The sequence below is a fragment of the Salminus brasiliensis genome, chromosome 4, assembly GCF_030463535.1.
Source record: "Salminus brasiliensis chromosome 4, fSalBra1.hap2, whole genome shotgun sequence".
Taxonomy (NCBI): domain Eukaryota; kingdom Metazoa; phylum Chordata; class Actinopteri; order Characiformes; family Bryconidae; genus Salminus; species Salminus brasiliensis.
Window position 1 is genome coordinate 38,705,744 of NC_132881.1, and position 19,251 is coordinate 38,724,994.

At 42.4% G+C, this 19,251-nt stretch overlaps 1 protein-coding gene across 3 annotated transcripts in view; it reads right to left on the reverse strand.

Annotated features, from left to right (window-relative positions):
* The window catches only part of psda (pleckstrin and Sec7 domain containing a), a 60,589-nt gene that overhangs the window by 4,115 nt on the left and 37,223 nt on the right, over positions 1 to 19,251 (reverse strand). For all 3 annotated transcript variants that reach the window (XM_072678343.1, XM_072678342.1, XM_072678344.1), the window contains 6 exons: positions 10,788 to 10,831; positions 6,096 to 6,286; positions 5,030 to 5,100; positions 4,756 to 4,913; positions 1,762 to 1,906; positions 680 to 823 (listed from right to left, as the gene is read on the reverse strand). In XM_072678343.1, coding sequence (XP_072534444.1) covers positions 680 to 823; positions 1,762 to 1,906; positions 4,756 to 4,913; positions 5,030 to 5,100; positions 6,096 to 6,286; positions 10,788 to 10,831 — 753 coding nt within the window. The remainder of the gene's footprint in view (positions 1 to 679; positions 824 to 1,761; positions 1,907 to 4,755; positions 4,914 to 5,029; positions 5,101 to 6,095; positions 6,287 to 10,787; positions 10,832 to 19,251) is intronic.

Genomic DNA, 19,251 nt, shown 5'->3' on the forward strand with positions numbered 1-19,251 from the left:
TTGACCAACCTAATCAGCTACCTACATATCGGATGACCTATCTACCCACATACCTACACATCTATCTACATATCTACTTTCCCACCTACCCTCTACCCAGCAACCTACCCATCTACTCACATACCTACCTATGTATGACAACCTGTACCTACTAACCTACCTACCTTACTCTCTATCAACCTACCTATCTATCTACTTAACTACCAACATACCTATTGGCCTTCCTATCTTTATACCTACCTACCTACCTACTTAACTACCAACATATCTATTGACCTTCCTATCTTTATACCTACCTACCTACCTACTTAACTACCAACATATCTATTGACCTTCCTATCTTTATACCTACCTACCTACCTACTTACCTACCAACATACCTACTGACCTAACTATCTTCATACATACCAACCCATCGACCTACCTGCTTACCTACCAACATATCTATTGACCTTCCAATCTTCATACATACCTACCTGCCTATTGACCTACCTACTTACCTACAACATATCTATTTACCTTTGACCTTCCAATTTTCATACCTACCTGCAAAGTTAGCTACCTTCCTACAAAGCAATCTACAAATCGACCTACCGACCTACCCATCTCTCAAACTACCTTATCTATCTGTTGACCTACTGACAGGAGAAGCGATTGTCTTAGACATTAGAGGCCTCACCTCAAAATCCAGGTACTCCTCCCTCTGCTTGCCCTCGTCCTGATCTTTCCCTTTATTCTTGCGCTCCTGAGGAACAGAACGCAGCTCCTGCAGTTCTGAGGACACGGCTCTGAAGCGCGCCTCATGAGCTTGCAGCTGCTCCTCCTGAACAGACACAGGAGAGAGAATGAGATCAAAAGCTGCTCAGACACAGCTGCTGCTGTAGGGATTCACCAACATGGACTTGGCAGGGTGGGGTAGGACCGACTGGTTGGAGATCCCTGGGTGGTTGGGTGTTGATAGAGTGGGGTAGCTTGGTACTGGCTGGGCAGGTGATCGAAGGGACTAATTTAGTGGATCTCGGATCAGGTCCTGGAGTACCTTTGCCTTTGTCATTTGTTGGATTTCCTGCTCTGACACACATTTCACTGTAGGTAGGGTTTGTTAAAGGTTGTATAAATAAATATAATTTAAACAATTCACCCCTAAATGTGGTCATTCAGCCATGTCATATCCAAATTTTGCTTACTTAGTTCAGAGCTGGAAATACTGGAAAGGTTAATGCAGCTAACATGCACCATAGTCAACAGTCACCCAAATTGTTTTTACCAGCAGGAACTTGGCAGTAAATATTTGCCAATCCCCTCCCACAAGCAGGTCTTACAAAACTGATGTGGTGCTTTGCTGAACATGCAACCACGTCTCACAGCCAGATCACCTCATACCATAATCATACCACATCAACAAGTCTGGACAACCTTAATGAAGACCTGGCTGCAGTTTGAGTGTGTGGGTTGAGAGAAGGTTTGTGGGCATGTATTTAAGAATATTGACCTCCAGTGATTATTAGTCCTGTAGCCCCAGTGCTAAACTAGCCTTAACTGACTGACTATATCTGGGGTAACTAGAAAATTGAATTGTGTGAATTAGATTTTTTGTTCAGCAGCTGATTGGGTGGATCAGGTGTATTAGAGCAGGAAAACACAGAAATACGCAGGACTTGGATACTCCAGGATCTGGATTGGGATCACCTGGACTAAGTAAATGAGTGTCAGGTGGGAACTTATATGTACCTGGATGAGGGAGAGGGGGCTGTTGGGTACCTGGGAGAGCTTGGTGCTGGAGCCTGGCAGGAGAGGGCGGCTGAATCTCTTCTGAGAGCCGATTGCTGCTGGGAAAGGGGGGGCCGAGAACATGGCTGCCACTGTGTTGATGCGGGTGATCCACGACTGCATCTGCTCTGCATTACTGAAAGAGAAAGAGCTCAGAGTGAATATGAGGATGAAGGACAGTGTTGTGATTTAACGATTGATAGTTATTAATTCAAGGACTCCATAGGCGATGCATTAGCAATTCCGTATTACGGGTTCCACTGATAAATGGCTTATATGGCATTGGTCTGTGTTGGTTGTGGCTGCTACATACATTTTTAAATCTTCTCCCTATAATTTACTTGTATCCAACTCCATCCAGGTCACTCTGGATCACACACAGCAGTCCTTATTCATCAATGCTAAATATCAAATCAAATAAAATCAAATCAAATTTTATTTGTCACATACATAGTAATACACAGTATAACTTGCAGTGAAATGCTTTTTTTGACAGTCTGCCCACATCAAAGCTATTCAATAAAGATCTAAATTTAAACTTAAACTAAACCATAACTTAATGAAATAAAGTGCAAAAGTGCAATAAAATAAAATAAAATAAGTTACATTTAAGTTAAATTTAAGTTAAAAAATAAAATATAAAAATATGAAAATATAGAAATAAAGAAATATAAGAAGCAAAAAATACAAACAAATTGGAGTGCACAGAGGAATTGAAGGTAATTAGGTAGAAGAATCTTCTTGTCATCTGATATGTGAAACTGCTGTCTGACATGCAAATGAGCTGAAAACATTTCTCATTACCATAGTGTTTACAAATGTGACTACACAAACAGCTCTTATTTTTAAGACAAACAGGTCATAATTATTAGTTTAATAGACCCTAACACAGAACCCTGTGGGACTGAACTGTTACCACCTCATTTATAGTAGTTTTTGCATTCAAATTAATAACAGAATAATATACCTAGGGTTCAAAGTGTTTAGGGATGTTGTGACCGTGTACACTGGTTACTTTTCTTGCCATATATTATTGTAGAACATGAGAAAGCTTCTACTGCATTAGGTAAGCTGTGTTTTCTGGGCTGTAGTGTTGTTCTGTATCAGTAAATAAAGCAACATTACAGTACGCTATGTTAAATGGGACTCTCTCTGAACTAATCTCTGAATGGGACTCATCTCTGAATTTGTTTGTATCTGTATCATTGTACAAAAGTAAATTCACTTCTTATGTATGTGCATAAATAAGAAGTGAATTCACTTTTGTACAATGACTGCCCTGTGCAAAATTAATATTATCATTATTTTCTATTTTCAGGTATAAATATATTATTGCTTAGATATTAATTTGAAATCATCTACAACTAATCAAGTTATTAAACATGAGACCTGCCTGAACATGCTGACAGAAGAGAGCTAACAGACACCCATGCTAACAGAGAACTGCTAACAGACACCCATGGGATGGGGGAAAGGGAGGGCCCTACCCATTTAGGGAGAACAAAAACGAGTGTGGCATCACTGTGGATCAACGAAAAAAGGCCATCACTAAGACAGATGCTACAACTTTATACTGCTTTGTTAATTTGGGATAAATGCACATAGATCAACTGGCGGACCAACATCCATAGCAGACCAACAGTATTGTGTGCAAAACGTGACTAAAACTAAAAGCAGCCCGCTGAATAATTCCTGTAAACAGTTTTGACACGGAAAGAAGCCGTAATAATGAAAGGAAAAGCAAGAGCAGCTTTAAGCAAAAACGGAGGGGGATAATGCCGTTGGCATGGCAATGGGCTATTGGCCATGCATACTGCATGAGTGTGTGTTTCTGTGTGTTCATGAGAATGTGCCTCAGTATGACTGTGTGTGTAAGAGAGAGAGTGTTTCAGTAGATTAATCTAGGCCAGACTGCGAGCCTGAGGAAGATCCATTCTCCAGAGAGTCATATGACAGCACCTCCATCTGGGTGGAGCTCAGTGACAGGGGCACTACCAGCCATGCTACCAGCTCAGAGTCAAGGCACAGTGTTTGTAAGTGTGTACTGGTTTTTGTACATTTTCAGGACAAAACGTCTTCACTGCTGAGGTAAAGGTTAGACTTTGGGCCTTCATGTCCCGACCTGTTCTTCTTTCTATTGTTCCAATTGTACCATTATTTTGATGATGAATGGACCAATAGAAATGTTTCAGAAATGACAGGGAACTACATTGCCTTCCACTGAAAGTTAAGAAGTGTATTTTTCCCTCTCCTGTAAAGTTGACCTTTTGGAGACACAAGGTTTTTGCATGACGATGTGGATGTGTCAGTGATCTGACTGGCTTCTTGTGTTTTAACCCTTGTTGTTTATGGTTATGGGAGTTTGGATTTGCCTAGTTTGCATCTGTCCTCCCATGTCTTGACCCCTGCCTGCCTTGATGCATGTGAGCCTGTTTACACCTGGAATTCGCACACAATTCATATCTGGGTAGTATCTGGTATTTTACTTTGCCACATAAATGTACATGCACACCAACATGTCCATAATTTCTGATTGTTTTACTTCCTGTATCTGCCGGTTTATCATCAGGGTGGTACGGCTCTGTAAACGGTTTTGAGGAACGGTGGAGGTTCAGTTGGAACAACTGCAACAATTTATGGAACAATGAAGGGTTCTCACATTCCGGTTATGGCATATGTGAAAATGTAATGGTCTATTTCAACCACAAGAAAACACCCTCTGTGATTCTGCCATCTACTGGTAAATAAACATGAGTGCTTGAACGCAAGCACATGCCCGCGCAAACACAAACTCCCACATACACACGATTACTTGTGTTGGAGATGGTCAGTATTCATCTCTTACCACTTTTAAATGTGGCTTAAATTATCTGATTTTAATCCGATCACATCTTCCTTTACTGGAAATCTCAATTCAGGAGAATCATCCAAAATCTAAATAAAGCTCCACTGTAAACAGGATGAAAGAGGAAAAGGTGGACTTACGGGGCCTGGAAGAGGAAGACCCTCCAGTCAGCAGTACGCAGGTAAAAAACGTTGGGCCTCTTGCTGTAGTCTGCTGCTCTCATAGCCAGAGAGTGATGGATAGACACAGCGTTCTTCAGGTCCTCATCAGACAGCTGCTTATCTGCATGATATTCACCCTGTAAGCCAATCAGAAGAGAGAGCTGATTCCAGGTCCTATAGTAGTAGAGACAATGCATGCATGGGCACTGCGTAATGGAGTGTACGGCAAGGATGGGTGAGAGTTTAAAGTTACCTTTTGCAGGTAGAGGACCAGCCCTTTTAAGATGGCATAAAAGGACTTCCATCCTCTCTTACCTCGGGGGGCTGTGAGAACAAGCAAAAATTATTTTAGCAGTAGATACCAGGGGAGTAAAAAGGCATTAATGTATGATTTGATAGATCTGAAGCTGCTGATTCAACTGCACCAGTTTTGGAATATTTAAATGTATAATATAATAAATGTTAATTTTATGCATGTGCTTACTTCTGGGCCACTTTCAACTATTACAACACCTATAAAAAATGAAATGTATGCAGATATATATATATATATATCCACAGAATAAAAGGAAAGAGGGGGAGTGGTGTCGGATGAAGGTATATGCAGTTTTTCCTAGGTTTATGTTATTATTTTAGGTTACTTCATAACTCTACTTCAAGAAATGGTGCAATGAAAAAAACATTAACACAATTTTGGCCCCAAAATGTATTGGAGTGAAAACATGGGAAATATCCTACTGCTTTCTATAAGCTTTGCAGCTAAAGAATCAAATCTCGAGCCAAAAGCGCCTTTGCCAATCCACTAAATTTGGTGTAAAACTGTAAATTTTATGTTTTTGTTAGGGGTGGAACAATACTACTTTTTCATGTCTGATACTGATATAGATCACACCTCTGCACACCTCTATTATAGTATTATACTGTTGATATGTGAGAAATTAGCCAGAATTTGAGATATTTTAGATAATTTGTACAAATTTGAAAGTGTTTGATAATTTAAAATTCACGTCTGCAATTGGAATCGCTTGAGAAGAGTATAAAAATATGGTTGTACAGGGTACGTATTGCTGCTTGTTATAATGTGTGTATCCTTCTGAAAGTTACACCGATCCTGAGTTATGAAGGCCTAGATTTCAGACATGCAGGCCTGAACCATGCATTTACGGTTTAGAGTAATTGATCGGATTATACTTTCTATTTGTTCCGATATCCGATCCAGTGAACTTGATCAGTATTGGGTCAATACCAATACTGATACTGTATGTAGTGAAACACTACATTTTAGTGATGGACAATCATGCAGAAGGAGGGTAACGTACTCTTCTTGCCGTCTGGGTCGGCGTGGACTTTACGCACAAGGAAGCCGTTCTTATAGACCTGAGCGCTGGACTGCTGAGCCAGACTGACTAGAGGGTTTCCCCCACTGCTGATCCGCTTCATGGTGTGAGATGCAGAGTCCGTCCTGCCGTCGACCAGCTCTGAGAATGACTTACGCAACTCCTCTTCATCACTGTAAAAAAAAAAAAAACACAAAATAATAATAAAAAAAGACATATACTGTATAAACACACACACACACAGAGAAAACTGTGACCACCTGCTGGTCCTATTGTTACTATCGTATGAATGATGCAACACAAACACAGCATGCCAGCGCTCTCTCTCGCTCTCATTCACACTGCACCCCTAATAGTGATGTTCTCTAGAATAATCCAGCACACTTCAAATTATGTGATTTTTCCTATCAATGTTTCACTTCTGGACTGATCGATATAGCTTAGAAGACACTTTTCTTAAAACGAGTTTTACAGTGTTTAATATCTTATAATCCAGTCTGACTCACCTCTGATTGACTACAGTCAAATCACTTCATGCCTGTGTGTGTGGTGGGGGTACACACTCTGGACTGATACTGTTGTTGATGTGAAATATAGTGGGTTTATAGTGGGTGAATGTGCTGTGTGTGATTTACGTTTCTATAGTGTGTATGTCTGTGTATTAGCACAGTTCTGAATGTGCTCTATAGTGCTGGTTTAAAAACAAAGAAAGGCAAGCGGTTCTCCCGCTGGTTAAACAGAGCGTTTCAGTGAGAGTTGTATGTTATGGTCTGTTTTCATGCTCCACTGTAATATAATAGCTCCACACTGCAGACTCTAAACTCTTTACTTTACCTTCTGAGAACATCCGCACTGCTGCCGGCAATAATGCCTGTTAATGACATCTTGAGACCACCAGACAGCGTTCTGAACACCTTAGTGTTTGTGTCTGTTTTTGCCGTATTGCCTACCCCTGCTTAGAATCCTGTGAAATATACTGAGGGCCAGAACAAAAGAAGATTGTCATAGGAGATTGTTGTTAAGGTTGTCAGCTTTTGTATTTGAATGATTTCTTGTCTTTCTGATGCTTGTTGTTGTTACTGGACCCTTTAGTGTTCAGCGTATTTACGGATTTCAAACAGGCAGGCAGAACACAACACCCACAGCAGAGGTGCAGTTATGATCCTTCACTCTCTCGCTCTCTTCTTTTCTTCACAAAAACATCACTGCCCTTTAGCACCGCTTTCAGCATGGATCTCCCCGCTAATCTGAAATGTTCCTCTCTGTGAGCCTTTGGCATAAAGCCCAGTCCCAAGCTCCTCCAGCCAGCAGTGCACTGGCAGTTCACCAACAACCAGACACCCTGGCTTTAATGAGGTCAAATACCCCGATTCAGTCCTCTGGACATTTCTACAGTTTTCTTGTTTGCTTGTTTATTTATTATAGGCAAGGCCTTGTTCACATATAGATAGTCTAGCAGTCAAAAAGAATCACAAACAATGACACGATAATGGGAAATCCTCTCCTGCTCAGTACGTGTTGGAGTTGTTAGAAGAGTGAGGAAGTTAATAAGCATGGTAACATCATGAGCAACACAGTCAACAGATTTAAACACCATCGAGAGCTAACCGCAATAAGAGACCTGTGGACAGCAGTGAGGATTGACAATGGAGGAGGGAAGGGGGTGGTTTTGCATTGTAGAAATTACAGTACTTTCTATTACAGACGGACAATTCAGGCCCAGAGTAAAAATCCATGCCAATATTTTGCTGTGTCTGAGCCACTTGTACCAGTGCAACACACACTAACACACCACTACCATGTCATTGTCACTGCAGTGCTGACAATGACCCGTCACCCAAATGATACCTGCTCTGTGGTGGTCCTGTGGGGTCCTGATCGCTGTATATAATTTAAACTTTATTTAATCAGTTCTCAAAATTGTTCGGTAACTACTATGAACCTGATGAATGAGGAACCAAAGCATGGATCCTCAGGGTAAGGCTGAGAAATACGGCATGAATCTGACATCTGAAGTTGGAATGGGCAGAAACAAGCGAGCGGGGAGGTCAACGTGGACTAAATTTGCAAGGAAACAAGCAGTTGTTTAGTATCCAAAAAGTACTGACTATATTTATGATATATTTACGCTCAGAAAAGCAAATAGTGAACTATAATAATAATAAATATCATCATATTTCCCAACATTGTTTTAAGGCCTTAAAGCCCCTGGGAACACATTTTCATATATTACATTATACTAAACGTATTATTCCCAAGGGCTTTAAATACTAAATTGTAGGGCGCTGTTTAGAAAACGGGTAACTAAGCAGAGCCAAGCTAAAAACATTCAACAGTAACACACAGTCATTTACATTATTCTACAACCGAAAGGGCCAGTTAAAGAAAAATGACGTGAGGGTGATTTTTATTATACAGTGTGCACACTGGGCCCACACAGAGCCTGCACACGCCAAATATCGCTACATCATCTCTCAGCATGACAGCATGTGAGAGCACCCTTCATCTGCACGTCACTCAGATGTGAATTATGCATCCTAATGCTTCCCCTATGCTCCTTTCATACTTGACCCTGCATACGAGTGCACGGGGTTAGCTGGGGCACTGCTCAGAGCTATGAAAGAAAGAGGGGTCTCTGGGCAGGGGATCACACTGCAGGTGAAACGGAGGGGTCATGTAATAGGCAAAGGGTAGAGATGCGAAACGGTTCCCTGTGGTTTTCCCTCAGCTTTCCCCAAACGGCTTAGTGGCTGCAGCTGAACTCCAGCAGCACCTCGCTGCATGACAGCTCTGCCAGCACAGCAACCTTACAGTCTGAAGGGCCCCTGAGGCCTGTACCTTTAAATTGTTCTCTCTCTCTCTCTCTCTCTCTCTCTCTCTCCCTCTCTCGCTCTCACCTTATCCCTATGTCTCTCGCTCTCTCTCAAACTGGTACATACACTGTAGCCTTTGCCTCCAAATGGTAATGCTCTCATCTGTTGCTTAGTAACTGCTGGACTCCCTGCCAGTATCTAAAAGAGCTGGTACAAGAGAATGAGCACTGGGAAGAGGAAGAGGGAGAGAGAGAGAAAGAGAAAGAGAGAGAGGGAGAGAGAAAGACACCAAATTGAGATGAAAGGGAAGGGAGGGGGCATAGAATGAGAAATGAGAGAATGCATGGAGTGAGAAAGAGAGAGAGCGAGAGAGAGAGAGAGAGAGAGAGACACAGGGAGCATAAAAAGAATAGAGCGTGGGGATGTAGGGACACAGTGAGATGAAAGGAGTGATGCTGAATGAAAGAGAATAAGAGAAGAGATGAAGCCCATTCTCTCCTCCCTCATTCACAGCACACCGACAACTGCGCCAAACCACCCCCCACCCAAACCCCAAGCCCCCCCGAGAGCCCTCAAGCGGCCACGCCACACAGCAGGACCTCCTCTTTTTTTCTCTCACTCTGCGTGAGTGCGAGCGCTGGTGTGGCTGAGAGTGTGTATTAGCCAGAGTGAGATTTCAACCTGTAATTACAGTGAGGCAACTTGGGAGCTGTAGCCATGGCAACAAAGTCTAGAAAGCCAAAGTGTAAATCAGGGGCATCGCGCAGCTTCGCCCAGGTTAGGGACGAAAGACTAGAGCAGCACTTCATAAGAACACCACGATTACTCCCACATCTCAACCAGCCACATCACCACAGCCGGCTCAGCCAGCCGGCCTTGTTTTAGCAGAGCCGCTGCGCTCATTGTGACACTGTGCCTTATCGGTCAGAAATATTTAGGAGAAGACTCAGAGATGGCCGTCCATGCTGTCGCTTCTAAGGGGTTCATTGGAAAGCAGGCAGTGAATCCCTCTGGCAGGGGCTTACAGAAGCCTGTATACTAGGACTGGCAGACACAGGAGCAGTTTCTTACACCCTGCTTCACATTTACAATATGGTTCACCACAATTTTGTTGCCCTATATCATGTACTGTACTGTTGGCTGCACTACTACACACACTAATGCAATTTGATTGTCCTTATATACACACTATATGTCCAAATGTGTGTGGACACCCTTTCTAATGAATGCATTTAGTTGCTTTAAGTTGCAACCATTGCTTACACATGTGCAAATGCGCATACACACACAGCTTGTCTAGACCCTGTAGAGATGTACTGCCTCTCTGGAGCAGATAAGCAGGAACCTATTGGTACCACACCTAATGCCAGCCCCTGAGTATTAAGCTGTGGAGCAGTGAAACTGTATTCTCTGGAATGACGGTGCTCCATCCAATACTTTTGGGAGGAGTTGGAGAGTTGGGGATGAGGCCAACATCCTGATCTCACCATCACTGTTGATGCTGAATGCAATCAAATCCTCACAGCAATGCTCCAAAAGCCTTCCCTAGACAGTAAAGACTCCAACAAAAGCAGGATAAACTCTTGTTTTTAATTCCCCTTGATTTCAGAAGAAGCAATGAATGTGCAGGTGTCCCAATACTTTTGTCTATAAAGTGTAAACCTTTTTAGTATGTTACAGATATACATTGTTTATTACTGTCCTTACATTGCCTGCTTATTGTTTGTATACGGTGTATATTGTAACTACATTGTCTGTAAATTGCACAGAATACTAGAGAGACAACAATGACCAGAACCAAATTCCTTGTGTGTGTGAGTGAACATAATTGGTAGAAAAAGTAACAAAATAGCAGACTCACATTGTCCACTGTAGCTTCTCATTCTTGATGGAGTTGTAGAGTGCCTGAGAAGGGCAAAAAAAGAACAACAGAACACAAATAAACTGGAGATATAACAATGCAGTGTATGGCATGGTATCAGAGTATAGCATTGTGTGTTGTATTGTGTGATTACATTGCTCTATTATAAAGATCCCGTTAGCTTGTAGCTTTTGTGTTAGATCAGGACACTATAAAACACAGCTTTCAATACCATATAGTGTAATAAACTCAAAACAGAAACATTAACATTAATGTAAGGCACAATTTCAGACACAATTATTTTACTGTGTTTACAAAAAAGTATCATTTCAAAATGCCACTGTACACTAAAAAATATGTTAATGCAATGTTTAATGTTTAATGTACTGCATTGAATTAAATCCTTAAGATATTAACACCCTTAACATAAACATGCACATAAACAAGAGAAGCAAAACAGACAATTAACCAGCGTGTATCAATCTAACTATGAAACTTAACTTTCTACTGTAAGCAAATGGCTAAACATATTCAGACTAAAAGACCTTTCTTTCATGGTAGTTATCAAACAATGAACAGTAGTTACTATACATTAAACACCATTAGACCCCGTAATTAACACACTTCATTCAACTACATTACTGTCAAAATGAACATTAATAACATTCATTTCATAAGGCCCAAAATAGAACCCTGTGGGACTTCACAAGATATGCAAAACCAGTTACTGAATAGTTCACAAATATTCAATGGTTTCTGCATTAGGATTAATACCTGAACAATAAATTTAGGTTCAGTTTAACCAGACAGGGATTAAGCCTTGTCCTTGTCCTTGTCCTTTGAATGGGGAATTTTCATTCAGCATGCTGCGTAATCCAAGACAAGACTTAATGCCTGTCTGGAATACCAATCCATAGAGTTTAAGAGGTTAAGAGTAATGACAGAATAAATAGGCCACAAGAAGTCAGATTTAGATAAGAGTCCATAGATAAAACATGAAGACTCTCAGTACTGAATGTGAAGTAATGTTGTCTAGAGATTGCACAATACCACTTTTTCTTTTTTCAATTCTGAACTATAAATATCAATCTATACCAATCTGATATTTGTTCTATAAAAATATACTTTAAAGTAAGCTGTCTTTATTAGAACCTCTTTAGCTCTTCAGATGATCATCTAATTGTCGACCGTCATGCTCAAACTACTCAAACACTCAACTCTGATCAATCAATCCAGTATTTTCTGTTTTCAATGTGATACCAATACCCATCAATACTGATACAGCACTGAAATTCACTCAGCCACCTAGCTCAAAGTTGAACTTGCCACCACAATCTCTGTACCTTCTCCTTCTTCTTGCGAGTCTGAGGGTGGTTCTGGCCATCCTGCACTTTGCCCAGAAGGTCAGGGAAGGCCAGGGGCCTGAGGGAGCGTGAGCGGGGCGCTTTGGTGTAGCGGAACGGGTCCATGATGCTAAAGTCCCTGCCGCACCTGACTGAGCAGAGGGAGCGTGAGCGCAGGCGGCCCGTCGAGTGTATACTGTTCACTCCGATCATAATGGACCCCCAGACAGGAGCAGACAAGGTTTTGAGAAAATGGAGAAGGCTCTTGCAAGCCCCTGGAGTTACCAGATGAGGTTTGAGGGCAGCTTTAGCAGTAGCAGAAACACTCGTTGTGCAGAGGCCTTGGTCCTCCAAAGTGCTTTTAATTCCTGTTTAATTGGGCTGGGTTTCAGTTAAAGTTTTTTTCAAGTACATGATCAGCGGACCTTTCTCTGAAAGAGTCCTGGGTGTCTAAAAATTCCCAAAGAGAGTCCCGGAGACCTCACAGCCTCTCCTGACACTTCAGCTCTTTCATTATGGATCCTATTTCTTATGCGTGGATAAAAGAAATTTGTCCATTGAGTGTTAAACTCTCCTGCTAGAGCTTAGCTGTGACGGTGAGGGAGAAAGTGGTGGTGCTGCGGCTCTCCTGCCGGCCTCCTGCTGCTGTTTAGGTGTGCGCATCCCCCTACTTATTCCACCTACTGTGTGCACCGCACCACACTGGCAGATGTGCCGCAGATGGTGGATAAATCACAGACAGGAGAAAAAGGCTGCGGCAGGAGGAGAGAGATCCACACATTTCAAAGTAAGGGGAATGGGGGATGCTCCGACTCCCACCTGCTTATTCTCCGGCATCCCAAAACTCCCTCTCACTGTGACATCACGAGTGCATCCCCCTTTGGGACGGGGGAACACATTTCAAAGGGGAGAAAGACACAGCACAGGAGGACACACTAAAAAAAGCACGCAGCGGGAGCCAGGATACTCCCTTAACATATTTTACCTCACAGCATTGAAAGTAATCAAATCCTGGCTAAATCCTGGCTACTGAGTAAAGCTTACCCATAATATACATCAAATTAGTTTACAATGGCTTCTCTAATCCAATGGCATCATTCCGGGATTTTCTCCTCCTTCAGTGTAAGTGGATCTTGCTGCTAGGTGCTGGTGATATCTTCTGACTGCTGAGAGACAAGAGTCTGAGGGTCTCCTTATACTCCTTTATACCGCTTTCCTTCTCTCTGTATCGCTCTGCTCCTGTGAGTATTCTTCCATATTCCTTATGCACTTCATTCATCCAATGCAGGGATGACCTCTGTTTCTTAGCATCTTTATCCCTGTTCGTCTCTCAGCCCTCACAGAAAAGGTCAAAAAGAGAAGCTGAAGCAGGCTGGCCCGGCTGATTCTTTCTCCCTTTGCGTTCACGCTCTCTCTCTCTCTTTCCTCTGCCTCTCCCGCTCCCTCTCCTCCTCTGTGGCACTGATGCACTGATAGAACTGGGACTAAATCGCACTGAGAAGGAGATGTGGTGAGGGAGGAGCGCTCACCCTCCCTCCCTCCCTCCCTCCCTCCCTCTCTCGCTCGCTCCATTCCTTTCCATTCTCAGTTGTGCCTGCCTTTCCTCACAGCGGACCAATCCCCAGAATCAGATCCACTCCAGCCCCGCCCACTAATGAACGTCCGTTAGATACGAAGCCCCGGGCTTCCCCAGCACGGCTCCTGAACCAGAGCGTGTCCTCGGAAACATCACACTTACCCCATTAGCCTACGGGACTTAGGGTCCATAAGCCGTATGCGTTTTATACTCAAACACACTAACACCCTGTATTCGAGAAGCGTTTTGACAAAGTGGTCCCAGATGAAGGATGACGCAGACACGTGCAGAGAACAGGGTTCCAAAGACTGGGATTATAAACACTACCTTAGATCACTACTACTAGACTCAGCAACTGCTGAGAATGGTTTAATAACTACTATTAAAAGTAATATGTAAATATCTAAATGACATAGTTACAAGAGTGAACAACAGAAGTGCAGGTCACATACAGACCCTTGCAGTTACAGGGTTAACCTGTTGCTCTGCCCCTATGAGTAGCACACAGGTTATGAATAAGAAAGCACAGCTTTTAATAGCACCATGAAATCATTTCCAGTAGAGTCAATAAATCAGATCGCTGTAAATGAATCTCTCAGTTCACTTACGCTGTGCCTGTGATCAGGAATAAAAAACGCACAAGCAGGTTCATGAATTAATTAGGTCAATAGGTCCACAGCACTGACACACATATAGATATGGAATAGATTTCCACATGATGGTCCTTTCTTTCCAGCTTTCCAGTTTCTTATTTGCCTTCCCTCTCCTCCTATTCTCCTGCCGCCCGCCTCTCCCTTCCTATCTTTCCTTTTTCTCACCCTCTCTCTTTCTACATGTCCTCTCTTTCCCTCTCTGTCCTTTCTTATCTCGCTCTCTCTACCTGCCCTTATTTTCCTTTTCTCCTCTCTTTGCCCTCTTTTCTCTCTCCCCCTCTCTCGGTCTTCTAGCCCTTTCTTTTCTCTATCTCTCCTCCCCCCCCCCCATCTCTCTCCCTCTCTCTTTCTGTGTGAATAAGGAGGGACACTGCAGTGTCTCTCTTTATTCAACTGTGACCTGCTTCTCCCTGTTTTCTGTCCCTAGTGAACAGCCTGTTTGCCATCCGGCCAGCGGCTCCTGTGCCCCATTAGAAAGCAGCACTGCACATCAAAGCAATGCTAAACAGCTTAAGATTGATGCAAATATGAAAATGAACATGAAAGGACAGCAATTAGTATTTTGCAAATTAGGTCAGTAATCGGTTACTCGCTTGTGATAATTGCTAGTTAAATGAATAATATTAATAATAATAATAATAATAATAATAATAATAGTTATAGAATAGAGGGACAGAGCAGGGTAGGAATACTCTAGAACCAGGATCAGGAACCAACCCGTTGAGTAGGGATGAGACACATTATTATATTTAATTACTGCATAGCATATTCTATCATACTGTGTTACTGTATTGTGACTAGCAATGTAGCTTGACATTGTAAAGCACAGCTTTTCTGTTTCAGGTATTGTACCGTTACAAAACTGAAAGCTCTAATAAACTGGAATCCTTAACATATAACTACCATGTGTGTGTTCAATCGCTCCTTATTTTTACAGTATCAAATTAAGTAGCAAATTAAGACACCACTGCATCACATTGAGTCAAATTCTGAATTTTGTCAATGGTTTTTCCTCTTCTGCAAAGGTTAGTGATAAAACACAAAGCACTCAGCACTCTGTTAGCATGTCTAGCATACGGACACCGCAGCTCCATCTACCTCAAGAAAAGAACCCAGTACATACTGAGCCATGATTTTAACATTCAAATGAAAGCCAGTGTAGTGGCGAGAAAGCCTGCTTGGCAGCCAACGGGGGCAGCGTGGTAATGTATGCAGAGCTCTCCACTTAGATTTACATATCCTCCATAATCTCTGCCCAGGAGACTGAGAGAAATTACACTCCACTCACAATACAGAGCGATAGGAAAACAATTTGTAAATTGAGAGAGGTGACAAAAACATGGAAGGAGGGGGTGAGAGAGAGGGAAAAGGAGGGAAAGTGAGAGAGAGAGAGAGAGAGAGAGAGAGAGAGAGAGAGAGCACTTCGCAACGCCTTTATGATAACACCATGACAAACGGCTCATCTCAGCAGGAGGCAGCATGGCAGCCAAATTCCCATCTGCTGCAAGCCTCTGTCCTCCCTCCCTCTCCACTCTCAGCTTCTATCTGAGCTCAGAAGCCTAGCAGTCCTTTCTGCATCGGAGATGCACACCAAAGCAACGCTTCACCTGTTGCCCCCCAAACCGCTCAGCACCCCTCTGTCCCACACTTCATGCTATATTCTTCAATATAAAGCTGCCAGAAGAAAGCAAAAAGTGGTCCCTGGAGTGAGACTATAGAAAACCACTACTGCTTACCTAAAGAGTAAAGATTAAACAGTTTTAGTCAATGCCATAAAGAATCCGTTTTTCCTCCACATCAAAATCAATTGTTCTTTATGGCACCTTTTTTCTTTTAAAAGTTCTTCACAAAACGTTCTATGAAGAGGTTCTACCAAAGTTCAAATGAAGCTTAAACTGGTTCCTTCATGAAGCAAAATCATAAAGATCTTCAGATTGTGGTGGGCTTATAAAAGCTCTGCTATAAATCAAACCTAAAAGTAAAGGAAACACAGGAGTGATCAGACTAACACTGACCACACTTCAAACAGTTTACTGTCTTTATACATTTGATGGTGGCCAATATAGTTGGCATGGTAGCCAACTAGCCAGCTAACATTAAAGTTATAGTCGTAGCTTGCTGCCTAGTTTTCTTAGCTCACTCTCTGAGACAAATGCCAGCACAGCAACTTTAAATAGACCATATAGACCAAATAGAACATATGTCATATGTTTGTGGACACCCCTTCTAATGAATGCATTCAGCTATTTATATTCAGTAAATATTCTGTCATTTCTTGGGGAAAAGTATGGAGACGCTTAAGGGAGCCATTTAGTTTCGTTATGCATATAGGCACAGGTGCCTCATGTTCCTCAGTCAAATCCAGAAGACGATTGTGTCATTTTGTTGTGTAGCCTCCTAATCTATCTAATCCCATCCCACTAGGGCTTAAGTTGCACCCCTTGCTGACACAGATGTGCAAATGCAAACACACAGCTTCTCTAGTCCCTGAAGAGAAGTACTGCTAATAGAAAAGGAGCATATTTGAAGCAGATGAACATGAGTGAACCTATTAGCACAATGCCTAATGCCAGGCTTGGGCTAGGGGGTATAAAGCCCCCCAGCATTGAGCTGTGGAGCAGTGGAACTCTGCAGTGTTCTCTGGAAAGATGGTCGGTGCTCCATCAAATACTTTTGGGATGAGTTGGGGAGTTTGGGACGAGGTGGGGTGGTGATCATCCAACATCCTGACCTCACTAACACTCTTGTTGCTGAATGCAATCAAATCCAAAACAGTTAGAGATAGTTACTGCAACAAAAGTAGAATAAACTTCTTTAATACTCGTCGTTTAGAAGAAACAGTGAATAAGCAGGTGTCCCAACAAACAGCATTATTTTACCCCAGCCACACTTTATACATTTTCTAGTAGATTGTTCCAGTGTGATGTAAATGATGTGTGTGAGATTGAGGGAGCTTTCTAAAAGCTTTATATAACCTTTACATAATATACAGGTTTTCCACCAATTAAAGCTTTTCCCTTCAACTGACAAGAACCATTTAGCAGTGTGGATCTGTTCTGGAAATGAGCAGTTGTGTTATGTGTAGTGGGACACAGACCTAGCTTTGAAGGAGCTCAAGAGAAAGAGAGAAAAAAAAGTGTGAATGAGTTCTAATAAGAGAGACTGACACCGGCAGAAATAGAAAGAGAGAGGAACAGAGGGAGAGAGAGGACTATTGAGACAGGCTGAGAGAGAGAGAGAGCAGAAAGAGAGCGGAGTGTGATGAAGGAGTGAGGTGTCTCACTGAGAGGAGAAATGTACCAGTGAGCACTCAGAACTGACGCAACTGCATCAGTGGCACAGCCTGGGGACGAGGGCAGGTCACACACACACACACACACACACACACGCCCATGCATACACACACAGACTCACACCCACACAAACAAACAGAGGAGCATAAAGGAAGAGCGAGGAGGGAAAAGAAGGCCAGGGTGGCGGAGGAGAGAGGGAGAGACTCTGGAGGATTAGAGAGACAGGCCTAAGTACAGTTCAGCAGAGAGCGATTCTGCAGATTACAGGGTGAAACAATGTGGAAGATGGCAGATAGTTTAAGAGCCTGAGGGCGTGAGAGGAGAGAAGAGGAGAGAGAAAGAGAGAGAGAGAGAGAGAGAGAGAGAGAGAGAGAGAGAGAGAGAGAATGAGGGGGTGGAAGGTGCTGGTGTTTACAGGGATGGAACCAAGGCACAGAGAGTGAGAGGGCGGGAGAGAAAAAAGGGAGAATGAGAGAGAGAGAGAGAGAGAGAGAGAGAGAGAGAGAGACATTAAGAAAGAGAAAATAGAAAACAGAACAACTCAATGAGAGTCAGAATTAGATCTAATAGAGAGAGTGTTAGAAAGACTACTCAGAGATGGCGAGGGAGTCAGAAAGAGACAAAGACAGAGAGTCAGACTGAGATAGAAAAAAGTAAAGAAAAATCAGAAAGAGGTCAGACAGCTATGAAGTAAAAAAAAAAACAGACATATAAAGAGTCAGAGTCTGACCGACATAAAGAATGTTTAAAAAAAATAAGATTGGGAAAATGGAAATGAGTCAGAGATAGTCAGATGGAGATAGAGAAAATCAGAGACAGAGTCAGAAAAAGATAGAGAAAGTCAGATGGAGATATAGAGAGTGAGAAAGAAATAACATCAGGTAGAAACAGATGTGTAACAGAAATGAAAAGATAACCCAACAGTCATAGAGAGATAGACAGAGAGTCAGATAGAGATAGAGAACGAGGCAGAAAATGTAGCAAGTCCAAAATCAGTCCAGACAAGAAGAGATATTCAGACAGAGGTAGAGATCAGAAAGACATACTGAGTCAAAGAGTCAGATAGAGATAATCGTAAACAAATCAATAAATAGAGACAGAGTCAGAGAGATAGAGGATGTGAGGAGAGAGAGAGAGAGTGACAGCAATATAGAATCAGAGAGAGAAAATCAGAAGCAGAGAGAGTGATAGGGATAAAGAGGCAGCTAAACAGAAAAGTCCTGAAGAGATAGTCAGACAGATAGAATCACAGAGAGAGAGAGAAAGAGAGAGAGAGAGAGAGAGAGAGAGAGAGAGAGAGAGAGAGAGAGAGAGAGAGAGAGAGAGAGAGAGTTTACAGAGAGTGGGAGGACAACACTTAAAAGCCTGCATGACCAGAGCAGTTCAGGTGTGGTCATGATGTGGCTATTCTTTATGTGCAGTGAGGCCAGTGATCCTGCAGCACTGGTAAAAATAGCCAGCCTCTTAACCAGCACAGCACTCTGAAACACAGGAGGTTAAGCATCATTCTAAACAAATCCTCCTTCTCACTGACTGATCTGCCTCCCTACACACTCCCTACATCTCACACTATAATAGCACATTTATAATTAGCCTGTG